The sequence below is a fragment of the Bufo gargarizans genome, chromosome 1, assembly GCF_014858855.1.
Source record: "Bufo gargarizans isolate SCDJY-AF-19 chromosome 1, ASM1485885v1, whole genome shotgun sequence".
Lineage (NCBI taxonomy): Eukaryota > Metazoa > Chordata > Amphibia > Anura > Bufonidae > Bufo > Bufo gargarizans.
In genome coordinates, this window is record NC_058080.1 from 324,169,016 (window position 1) to 324,181,461 (window position 12,446).

The 12,446-nt window shown below is 44.7% G+C and overlaps 1 protein-coding gene across 1 annotated transcript in view; it reads right to left on the reverse strand.

The window, feature by feature from the left end:
- Window positions 1-4,991: 4,991 nt before the first annotated feature.
- POLE4 (DNA polymerase epsilon 4, accessory subunit) overlaps window positions 4,992-12,446 on the reverse strand; it is a 35,850-nt gene continuing 28,395 nt past the window's right edge. The window contains exon 4 of the mRNA XM_044281672.1: window positions 4,992-5,164. Coding sequence (XP_044137607.1) covers window positions 5,151-5,164 — 14 coding nt within the window. The 3' untranslated portion in view covers window positions 4,992-5,150. The remainder of the gene's footprint in view (window positions 5,165-12,446) is intronic.

The following is a 12,446-nucleotide window of genomic DNA, read 5'->3' on the forward strand; positions in this document are numbered from 1 at the left end:
GGACTTCAGGCATTTTGGCATTTCCCTCTCCCCAGTCTTCCTCCAGACTCTGGCACCTTGATTTCCGAATGACATGCAAAATTTGCTTTCATCCGAAAAAAGTACTTTGGACCACTGAGCAACAGTCCAGTGCTGCTTCTTTGTAGCCCAGGTCAGGCGCTTCTGCCGCTGTTTCTGGTTCAAAAGTGGCTTGACCTGGGGAATGCGGCACCTGTAGCCCATTTCCTGCACACGCCTGTACACGGTGGCTCTGGATGTTTCTACTCCAGACTCAGTCCACTGCTTCCGCAGGTCCCCCAAGGTCTGGAATCGGTCCTTCTCCACAATCTTCCTCAGGGTCCGGTCACCTCTTCTCGTTGTGCAGCGTTTTCTGCCACACTTTTTCCTTCCCACAGACTTCCCACTGAGGTGCCTTGATACAGCACTCTGGGAACAGCCTATTCGTTCAGAAATTTCTTTCTTTGTCTTACCCTCTTGCTTGAGGGTGTCAATGATGGCCTTCTGGACAGCAGTCAGGTCGGCAGTCTTACCCATGATTGCGGTTTTGAGTAATGAACCAGGCTGGGAGTTTTTAAAAGCCTCAGGAATCTTTTGCAGGTGTTTAGAGTTAATTAGTTGATTCAGATGATTAGGTTAATAGCTCGTTTAGAGAACCTTTTCATGATATGCTAATTTTTTTAGATAGGAATTTTGGGTTTTCATGAGCTGTATGCCAAAATCATCAATATTAAAACAATAAAAGGCTTGAACTACTTCAGTTGGTGTGTAATGAATCTAAAATATATGAAAGTCTAATGTTTATCAATACATTACAGAAAATAATGAACTTTATCACAATATGCTAATTTTTTTAGAAGGACCTGTATACTAAGGCCTCTTTCACACGGGCGTCAGTTTTTTGCCCGGATAAGAGGCGGGTGCATTGCGGGAAAATGCGTTGCATGTCATGCGTTGCACTCGCGTGAGAAAAATCGCGCATGTTTGGTACCCAAACCTGAACTTCTTCACAGACGTTCGGGCTTGGGATTGATGTTCTGAAGATTGTATTATTTTCCCTTATAACATGGTTATAAGGGAAAATAATAGCATTCTGAATACAGAATGCATAGTAAAACAGCGCTAGAGGGGTTAAAAATAATAAAAAATAATTTAACTCGCCTTAGTCCACTTGATCGCGAAGCCGGCATCTCATTGTGTCTCCTCTGCGCTGAACAGGACCTGGGGTGAGCTGCTGCATTAAATACCGATTAATGACCTTTGATGACGTCACTCCGGTCATCACATGGTACGTCACATGATCTTTTACCATGGTGATTCACCATGGTAAAAGACCATGTGATGACCGGAGTGACGTCATCAAAGGTCCTTAACCTCTATTTAATGCTCACCCCAGTCCCCTGGTCCTGTTCAGCGCAGAGGAGACACAAGGAGATGCCGGCTTCACGATCAAGTGGACTAAGGTGAGGTAAATTGTTATAATATTTTTTTTAACCCCTCTAGCGCTGTTTTACTATGCATTCTGTATTCAGAATGCTATTATTTTCCCTTATAACCATGTTATAAGGGAAAATAATAATAATTATCGGTTCTCCATCCCGATCGTCTCCTAGCAACCGTGCGTGAAAATCGCACCGCATCCGTACTTGCTTGCGGATGCTATGCGATTTTCATGCTTCCCATTCACTTCTATGGGGCCTGCGTCGCGTGAAAATCGGACAATATAGAGCATGCTGCGATTTTCACTCAACGCACAAGTGATGCGTGAAAATCACCGCTCATGTGCACAGCCCCATAGAAATAAATGGGTCAGGATTCAGTGCGGGTGCAATACGTTCACCGCACGCATCGCACCCGCACGGAAAACTCGCCCGTGTGAAAGGGGCCTAAGGGTTCTTTCACACTTGCGTTGCTGGAAAGAACCCTTAGGCCCGCCTGCGGGATCCGGCAATCTGTACGCAAACGGAAACAATTTGCAGCCGGATCCGGATCAGTCTCTCCGGTGTCATCTGGAAAAACGGATCCGGCATTTTTTACAGACCGGATCAGTCAATGCGGCAATTTTAACTAATACATTCCAAGTGTTCAGGATTTTTGTCCGGAGAGAAAAATGCAGCATACTGCGTTTTTTTCTCGGTCCAAATACTGTAAAAGGACTGAACTCAATGCCGGAAAACTTTGACACAAGTGTGGAAGTACCTTTAATCATATTCCACATCTCTCTCCTGAAAATTTCTAATTCGTCCATTTTATTGCCAGACTCCTTGTATTCACCAGCAGAAATTGTAAGTTAGTAACATAGCAACACAGTTCAACCTGTTATACTGCTAGTTGATTCAGAGGAAGGCAAAAAACTAAACAAAAAAAAAACCTGTGAGGTAGAAGCCAATTTTCCCTCACTTTAGGGGGAAAAAAATCCTTGATTTTGTGAATGGACCCTTACAGCTTTTTAAACATTTACAATATGAGGACCTTCTCAAGATGGCTTCTCCGCCAGTTCTCTGAGGCCAAAACTGCTTTCCCTCACTTCCCATACACACTTACTGTAGCCAGCAGCTCTCTGCCAACCAATCAGATTGGATTACTGAGAGACACGCCTCCTCACTCTGAGGCCTAATGCAGGCATGCAGTGTTAAGGACCGTCCCTCTGTCTTCTGTTTACATTAAGTTGGAAGACAGACAAGCCCTAATAACGGTCTTAAGGGAGCTGTGGAAAAGGACAGGGGACATTACCTTATAATGGCTTTCATTAATTACAGATCTTTTGACAATCATTGACAGACTAACTCAGGTAAACATGCCTAGCTCCAATAACCTAGCAAAAAATAAATAAAAATATGACAGTTGCCCTTTAAACCTCATCTGCCACTTCTCTGCCCAAGCCTCCAATCTATCCCGATCCCTCTGTAGTAGTATACTGTGCTTCCGTGTTAATTACTTTACACAGTTTAGTGTCATCTGCAAAAAATGATATTTTACTGTGCAAGCCTTCTACAAGAACATTAATAAATAAATTGGAGAATAGGGCCCAATACTGACCCCTGAGGTACTCCATAGTGACAGTGACCCAATCTGAGTGTGTACCATTAATGACCACCCTCTGTTTTCTATCACTAAGCCAGTTACTTACCCACATCCAGACATTTTCTCCCAGTCCAAGCAAGCATTCTCATTTTAAATAGTAACCTTTTAGGCTACTTTCATACTGGCGTTTCTGGGTCCGCTTGTGAGATCCGTTTCAGGGCTCTCACAAGCGGCCCAAAACGGATCAGTTTAGCCCCAATGCATTCTGAATGGATAAGGATCCGTTCAGAATGCATCAGTTTGCCTCCGTTCAGCCGCCATTCCGCTCTGGAGGCGGACACCAAAATGCTTGCAGGGTTTTGATGTCCGCCTGACTATGCGGAGCCAAACTGATCTGTCCTGACTTACAATGTAAGTCAGTGGGGACGGATTTGTTTTCACTGACACAATATGGTGCAATTGAAAACGGATCCGCCTCCCATTGACTTTCAATGCAAGTTAAAACGGATCCGTTTGCATTATCATTTGTTCATGGTAATGCAAACAGATCTGTTCTGAACGGATACAAGCGTTTGCATTATAGGTGCGGATCCATCTGTGCACATACCAGACGGATGCGCACCTAACGCAGGTGTGAAAGTAGCATTATGTGGCACAGTGTCAAATGCGTTGGAGAAGTCCAGATATACAACATCCATTGATTTGCCGCGTTCAAGTCTAGAACTTTCCTCCTCATAGAAAATTAAAAAGTTACCAACACCTCGGCTTACTCTGGGTGTAAATTAATTCTAGTTACCTCCCAAGCTCCCTCTCCTACCCCAACCCCCACTATCTACCCCATTTTGTTCTTGACCACCCTCCTTCCCCAAATTCTAGTTTACAAATTCCTACAGCTGTCTAACCATAATTTCTCCCAGCAAAGCAGCACTCTTATGATTTTAATTAGGGTTGAGCAAGATTTTGGTAAATTACTTTGGTATTCCTATCTGTGTATTTAAAAACATTTTAAAATAGTAAAATGAAGTCAGCTTTGGTACTGACTGGTACCTTGGTACCAAAGCTCACTTCGGATTCCTAGTTTACAATGCACAGATAGGAATACCGAAGTCCTTTACTGAAATCTCACACAGTCTCTCCTATACGAAGAACATACATTTTAATGCTGTACGGAAACAGCATTACAAACCAAATTTTTAAACAAATTGACTTTGGATTTATGATCTGAAGGTTGATCTTCTCAACCCTAAATGTAATACTTATACACTGTATGATAGTATATGGCCCAGCAGCTTTGATAAAAATTGCAAGTTTGATTGTTTGATTGTTACTTACAGTATCAAGGAGATTGTTAACTTGTTAACAGAATGATTGCCAATGACAAAACCATTTTCAAACAATTTAATATATCAACAATGACATTAATATGTACATTTAAAATACACAAGTGAGGTTTTCCACTCAAAGTAATCCGGTAGCATTTCCACAATATACTCTAGTTTGCAAGTGTTCGTCAAACAACCTTAGAGTACAGACAAAACACAGCTGCCACTGTGTGCCCACAAATCTGCTTTACCACAAGTCACAGTGGTTTTCAAATAACTAAAGCGCCCATGTTTTTTTTCTGCAATTTAAAGGGAACCTGTCAAAGGGGATTTTGTGTATAGAGCTGAGGACATGGGTTGCTAGATCGCCGCTAGCACATCCGCAATACCCAGTCCCCATAGCTCTCTGTGCTTTAATTGTGTAAAAAAAGATTTGATACATATGCAAATTAACCTGAGATGAGTCCTGTCCCTGACTCATCTCACATACAGGACTCATCTCAGGTTAATTTGCATATGTATCAAATCGTTATTTTTACACAATAAAAGCACACAGAGCTATGGGGACTGGGTATTGTGGATGTGCTAGCGGCCATCTAGCAACCCATGTCCTCAGCTCTATACACAAAATCCCGGTGACAGGTTCCCTTTAAGATTTATTTACAAAATATGTGGGCATTAATCAACTTAAAAAGGTGTCTCCATGTAGTCATTCTAAGTGTCTGTACCCTTAAACCACTGCCAAAATCCTTTTTCTTCCTCTTGTGAATAGAGGACCATGAGAAATGTTCAGGTAAATCTTCTGAGTTAATCTAATGTGCCTGGTTAAAGACCAAAAACAAAATTTTTAGTTTAATTAATTAAATAAAACATAAATAATTATAAACGTCCCTGGGAGCTGTCAAATGGAAGGTACATGCATACTGCAATGTCCATGGAGTGGAAGAGGAGGTGAAAACCCAGGCTAGTCATATTTCAGGATAAAAGATGGACTGGACCTCCATACTAGGAAGAAGGAAAAACTCCTAGGAAATGTTTGCAATTTTTACCCTTCTCCCTGGTGCTGGGATCTGATCCCCTTTTAGTTTACATAGAGAAGAAGGAAAAGAAAAAAAGAAAATAAATAAGTATCCTTAGCTGTGTTTTTACAATGTTGATATCCTGCATCATCAATCATGAAATCACAAAAGCACTCTGCTGGTAAGATGAGTTTCAGCTAATGATCCCACCACTGTCTATACAGCAAAGCTAATGAGAGAGTACATCCTATTGTGTATATGCCAGTTGACAATAAAATAAATAGGCAATTTGGCCCAATTTGAGAAGGCAAATGATGCTCAAAACAGCACAATTTACACAATGCATGCTTTTTCAGCAGTTAATCCATGACCAGCCTGTTTTGGACCTTAGTGAGCAAGACATTTTTTTCATTTTTTCACAAGAAAGACCACCTGGAGTTTGCAAAAAAGCACCTAAGCACCTAATAGACTAAGGCCTCATGCACACAAACGTATTTTGTTTCCGTTCCGTTTTTTTTTTTTTTTTTTGCGGATAGGATGCGGACCCATTCATTTCAAGGAGTCTGCAAAAAACGCGGACAGCACACAGTGTGCTGTCCACATCAGTATGTCTGTCCTGTTACCCCTCAAAAAATAAAAAATAGTGCATGTCCTTTGCGGACAAGGATAGGCATTATTACAAAGGATCCGCCCCAAAAAACGGATGCCATACGGAACGTTATCCTTTTTTTTTTGTGGATCCGCAATTTGCGGACCGCAAAACACATACGGTCGTGTGCATGTAGCCTTAACCTGTGAGAAACAAGATTCTCTGGTCTGATGAAACCATGATTTAACTTTTTGGCCTCAATTCTAAGAATCATGTCTGGAGGAAACTAGGCAGTGCTCATCAATTGCCCAATACTATTCCTACAATGAAGCATGCTGTGGGGGGAGGGGGGTTGTTTCAGCAGCTGAGACAGGGAGACTGGTCAGGATTGAGGGAAAACTGAATGGAGCAAAAAAGGAATATTCTCAATGCAAACCTGACCCAGAGTGCTTTTACTTTCCAAACCAGACAATGAGGATCATTGATCAAAGGATATACCATAAACACAGCCCAGCAAATCAATAAATTTATTCTAAGTGACCACCGATTCATTACTCACGAGCACTAGGTACTTTTAAGTGCCACCAATTCTTTATTCAGCTCTCAGACTTCAATCCATAATTCATAGTATAGCATTTAGAGACTTTCCTGATCCATCCATGCAACCTTTCGGGGAGGAACACCCCCTAACTTACGCAAGAATTGATGGCACTTTAAAGGGACACTGACAGCCCCAATTAGCATATTTAGGTATATATACGTGAGTACAGGTCTTATAAAGTCTATTAAAATGATCTAAGTATCCCCCCTGTCCACCTTATAAGTACCAAAATATAAAGTTATATAACCTGCTTGTCCGGTCACCAATCTGCCCAAGGGGCGGCGCTTCATCACAAAATGCGCCCAGCCAGCCGCTCCTAACTGCCGTTCTGAAGCGCCGCCCAGCTCATCAATATTCACTTAGCTGGGCGGCAGCTACAACTCTCCCAACTCAAGTGCCCGGCGCATGCGCATAAAGCAGAGGCTGCAGCACTTGAGTCCGGAAAATATGCTTATACTGCCGTGATCCAAGGCCTTGCTCTGTCTCACAACAATAGCAGTGTATAAGAATTGCTACTGGAAAAGCCCAAAGTAACAGAGCAAAGTGCCGGAATAGCTGTGAATGGAGCGCAGGGCAGGGCAGAGCACTTCGAAAGTGCTGAGATCGCTGCCTTTGGACTATAAAGATACAGGGACTTTTTAGCAACAATTTTTCTTGCGTCTTACAGTCCAAAGAATACAGTGTGTGTGTGTATTAGGGATCGACCGATTATCGGTTTTACCAATATCATCGGCCGATATTCAGGATTTTGACCGCTATCGGTATCGGCATCTATTTTGCCAATATTCCGATAGCGTATGGGGAACACAGATCGCGCTGTTGTCAGCGGCACAGGGGAGAAGGAAGCAGTGTCTCCTCCCCCTGTGCTGCTGCTGCCGCCAATGAACGGACAGGGGACAAGAGAAGGGGAGGGGCTGTGACCACTGCGCCACCAATGAAGAGAAATCTCTCATTCATTCTAATTTCAAATTGAACAGGAGGCGGGAGCTGCAGGATCACGTAGCCGGCTCCCGACCTCTATGAGCAATTGCTGCGATCTGCGGTAGTTAACCCCTCAGGTGCCGCGGATCGCAGCTACTGCTCATAGAGGTCGGGAGCCGGCTATGTCATTCTGCAGCCAGCTCCCGCCTCCTGTATATGAATAAATGAGAGATTTATCTTCATTGGTGGTGCCGTGCGCAACCCCCCCCCCCCCCCCACCAAGCCCAGTATTAGACATTGGTGGTGCAGTTCCCCCCCCAACCCCAGTATTAAAAACATTGGTGGCGCAGTGCGTCAGTCTCCTCTTAACAGTTGTTCTAGAGATGTGTCTGCTGCTAGAACTCTGTGTGGCATTGCCCTGGTCGCTAATCTGAGCTGCTGTTAACCTACGATTTCTGAGGCTGGTGACTCGGGTGAACTTATCCTCCGCAGCAGAGGTGACTCTTGGTCTTCCTTTCCTGGGGCGGTCCGCATGTGAGCCAGTTTCTTTGTAGCGCTTGATGGTTTTTGTGACTGCACTTGGGGACACTTTCAAAGTTTTCTGAATTTTTCGGACGGACTGACTGACCTTCATTTCTTAAAGTAATGATAGCCACTCGTTTTTCTTTACTTAGCTGCTTTTTTCTTGCCATAATACAAATTCTAACAGTCTATTCAGTAGGACTATCAGCTGTGTATCCACCTGACTTCTCCACAACGCAACTGATGGTCCCAACCCCATTTATAAGGCAAGAAATCCCACTTATTAAACCTGACAGGGCACACCTGTGAAGTGAAAACCCTTTCAGGTGACTACCTCTTGAAGCTCATCAAGAGAATGCCAGGGGTGTGTGGAAAGTAGTAATCAAAGCAAAAAGGTGGCTACTTTAAAGAACCTAGAATATGACATTTCTCAGTTGTTTCACACTTTTTTGTTATGTATATAATTCCACATGTGTTAATTCATAGTTTTGATGCCTTTCCATTGAAAACTCAGCTAATGCACCGTTTGTCACCCGCGTCTGTGATTTCAGTCCGTCCAAAAATATGGGATTACACTTTCCGGTAATCATTTTTCCTTGAGCCTATGACAGCACCCATGGATAGTATCCGCCCCCTTCCTCAGGACAGGAAATAGGAAGCACAGCCTCTTCAAAAGGGAGGTACAACCCCCATCATGCCAGTCCTATTCCAAGAACTAAGGAGACAAAAACTACACCACAAATCTACAACAGAACAAATGCTTATATCCGTGTGTAAATAGAAGTACATACAAACACACACGTATATCTCTCTCTATATATTCTATATTTTTATTTTTTTATTTTATTGATTTATTTTTTAAATTTTTATTTTATTTTTTTATTTTTTTGGGGGGGAGGGAATTAGGCGGGTGCTGTCATAGGCTCAAGGAAAAACGATTACCGGTAAGTGTAATCCCATATTTCCCCCCTCGCCTATGACAGCACCCATGGATATCTAGGCGAGATTAATCTAGGGTGGGACAATTGGTTGGAGGACTTTACGCCCAAACCCTAAACCTACCTGCGAAGGAAGCTGCAGCCTATAGTGCTTAAAGAAGGTATGAGCAGAGCTCCATGTAGCCGCTCTGCAAATCTGGTCAATAGAACTGGAAGCTCTTTCTGCCCAGGATGTAGACACTGCTCTCGTTGAGTGTGCTCCAAACCCGGCAGGAGGAGGAACCCCTTTAGAGGAATATGCCAGATAGATGGCCTGTTTTATATACCTGGCAATGGACTGAGAGGAAGCAGGGGAGCCCTTCTTCTGTCCCTGAAAGGAAACCACAAGCTTAGAGGACGACCTCCAGTCCTGAGTGGCCGAAAGGTATTGAATTAGACACCTTCTAACATCGAGGCAATGAAATTCCCTCTCCTTCTGATTCTTGGGTGAGGAACAGAAGGAAGGTAAAACTATATCCTAAGACCGATGAAAGGATGATGAAACCTTTGGAAGGAAGGCAGGGTCAGGAGATAAAATAACCCTATCTTCTAAAATATTAAGATACGGTTTCTCGATAGAGAGGGCAGAAATCTCACTCACTCTTCTAGCGGAAGTAATGGCTAGCAAGAAAACGAATTTATAGGTTAAGATCTTAATAGAGATGTCCTCAATGGGCTCAAAGGGATCTCCGGTTAAGGCAGACAGGACTAGATTTAAATCCCAGGGGGGAACTCTGGATTTCTGGACGGGAGCAAGTCTAGAAATTGCAACTACAAATCTCTTAATCCAGGGGTGGTCTGCTAACTTATACTCAAAGAGAGCACTTAAGGCAGAGATATGGACCTTTAAAGTACTAGGCCTCAGTTTCTTATTCCAGCCTTCCTGGAGGAAGCTCAGGACTAGAGGCAACTCCGGGGGTTCCAAGACATTAACTGGCTTGTTTGCAAATCGAAGGAAGGCCCTCCAAACCCTCAAATAGATCTTAGAGGTAACAGCTTTTCTGCTGGACAAAAGGGTGTCTATCACCTCCCCGGAAAGACCCTTCATCTCTAGGATCTGCCTCTCAACAGCCAGGCTGTCAAGTGCAGGCTCTCCAACTGTGGATGAAGTAATGGCCCTTGAACTAGTAGCCCCGGGAAGACGGGAAGTACCCAGGGGTCTGCTACCGACATCCTCCTTAGCCATGAAAACCAGACCCTCCTGGGCCAAAAGGGGGCTATAGTAATTACTAGGGCCTTCTCCTCCCGAATCTTCTTCAGGACTCTCGGGAGTAGCTTTATAGGAGGGAAGGCGTACAGGAGGCCTACTCTCCATGACTGGGCCAAAGCGTCCACTGCCGTGGGCCGCTCTAGTGGGGATAGAGAGAAGAACCTTTTCACTTTTCTGTGTTCCCTTGTGGCAAAGAGATCCACCACCGGGAGACCCCAAAGAGCCACAATGTCACTGAAGACCTGTTGATCTAGGGACCATTCCCCCTGCCGAACACAATGCCTGCTCAGAAAGTCTGCCGTCACATTCTCCCTTCCCTTTAAGTGTACTGCCCTGATCGATGGAAGGAAACCCTCTGCTATCTCGAAAATCTCCCTGGTGAGAGACATTAGATCTGGAGATCTGGTCCCCCCTTGATGATTGATATAGGCTACTGCCGTCATGTTGTCGGAGTAGATCAAAACATTTCTGCCTTTTAAAAGGTGGAGGCTCTTTTTCAAGGCCATGAGGATCGCTAGAAGTTCTTTGAAGTTGTGAGATTTGGGAACTATCTCCTGATCCCACTGTCCCTGCAGAAGTAGAGAATCTGTGTGAGCTCCCCAACCCCAAGGACTTGCGTCTGTAGTTAGAGAGAGGGGATCCTGCCTTGACCAAGGGACTCCTCTTTGAAGGTTGGAAGGTACCGTCCACCATTCTAAATCTTTTATCGTTTGAGTTGAAAGGGAGAAGAGAGAATCCAAGGATAGGGGATCTTTGTCCCAAACTCCCAGGATCTGCAGCTGAAGTGACCTCGAGTGGAAGTGGGCCCATTCTACCCCCGGGATCGCGGCCGTCATTAGGCCCAGAACTGACATAGCCTCTCTTAGAGAGATGAAACGGCGAGTCACAATGTCCTGAACCCTGGAGACTAGCAGAGAAACCTTCTGTGTTGGAAGAAAACACATTTGCTTCTGGGAGTCCAGGAGCAGCCCCAGAAAGGTGCATATCTGGCTTGGCACGAGATTGGATTTCTGGAGATTTAACTCCCAACCCAACTTCCCCAGCACCTCCCTGACCCAGGCAATCCCTTCGATTAATTGCCCCGGTTCCCGAGAGAGAAGGAGGAAATCGTCTAGATAGGGAATGACAATCAGATCATTCTCCCTCAGATGAGCCATCATCTCTGCTACAATCTTCGTGAAAAGCCTGGGTGCCTGAGACAACCCAAACGGCAGGGCCCGAAACTGTATGTGTAGGAGTCTGTCCGGGAACTGAACTGCTACTCTCAGGTACTTCTGGTGACTGGGATGGATTGGGATGTGGTAATAAGCGTCCCTGAGGTCCAGGGTCGCCATGTAGCAGCCCAGGAATAAATTCGGGATTATGGAACTGATAGTCTCCATACGAAATCTCTCGTACACCAGGTATTTGTTGAGCAGCTTCAGATTTATTATGGCACGGAAGGTGCCATTCGGCTTCTTTACAAGAAAAAGCGTCGAATAATAGCCCCTCTCCCTCTCTTGAGCTGGAACCTCCTGCAGGACCATTTTCTTTAGTAAATCTGAAATTTCCAGACGCAATGCTTCTAGCTTTTCTGGGCTGGAGCGATAGTCCGTCAAAACGAACCTTTCTGGAGGAGCTCTCAGGAAGTTCAGGCAATGGCTATGTGTGAAATCTGTGAAATGATTGAAAGGATCCAGGGGCTGTTCGAGATCTTCCGCCATTGCTCTGTGAAGAGGGAGAGACGACCTCCAACCGGGGATCTGGCGTCATTGCGGAGGCTTCTTAGAGGCCTCTCCACCTGAAAAAAGAAAACCTTTGCTCCTTCTGGGCGCATTACCAGACTGCCTGGGAGTTTCTCTTCTCTTGAAGTTAAATCTGGCAGACTGAGAACGAAAGGGCTTCTTAGGAGGCTGCCGATGAATAGAAGGGAAACCCTTTTTTCTGTCAGAAGCCTTTTCCAGCAGATCATCCAACGTGGGCCCGAAAAGAAATTCCCCCTGACAGGGAATAGCACACAATTTTGCCTTCGACCCTGCATCTCCCTTCCAATCTTTTAGCCAAATCGCCCTACGGGCGGAATTCGAAAGAGCTGCGGCTCTCGCTGACAGCTTCAGGGAGTCCACTGAGGCATCCGCTAAGAAGTCAATGGCACTGTACAGAGTTGGGAATGACGAGAGGAGTTGTTCCATGGGCGCTCCCTTCTTCATCTGCTCCTCCATCTCTTTTATCCAGACCTTTAAAGACCTGGCAACAGAAGTGGCGGCTATAGCGGGCCTGAAAGA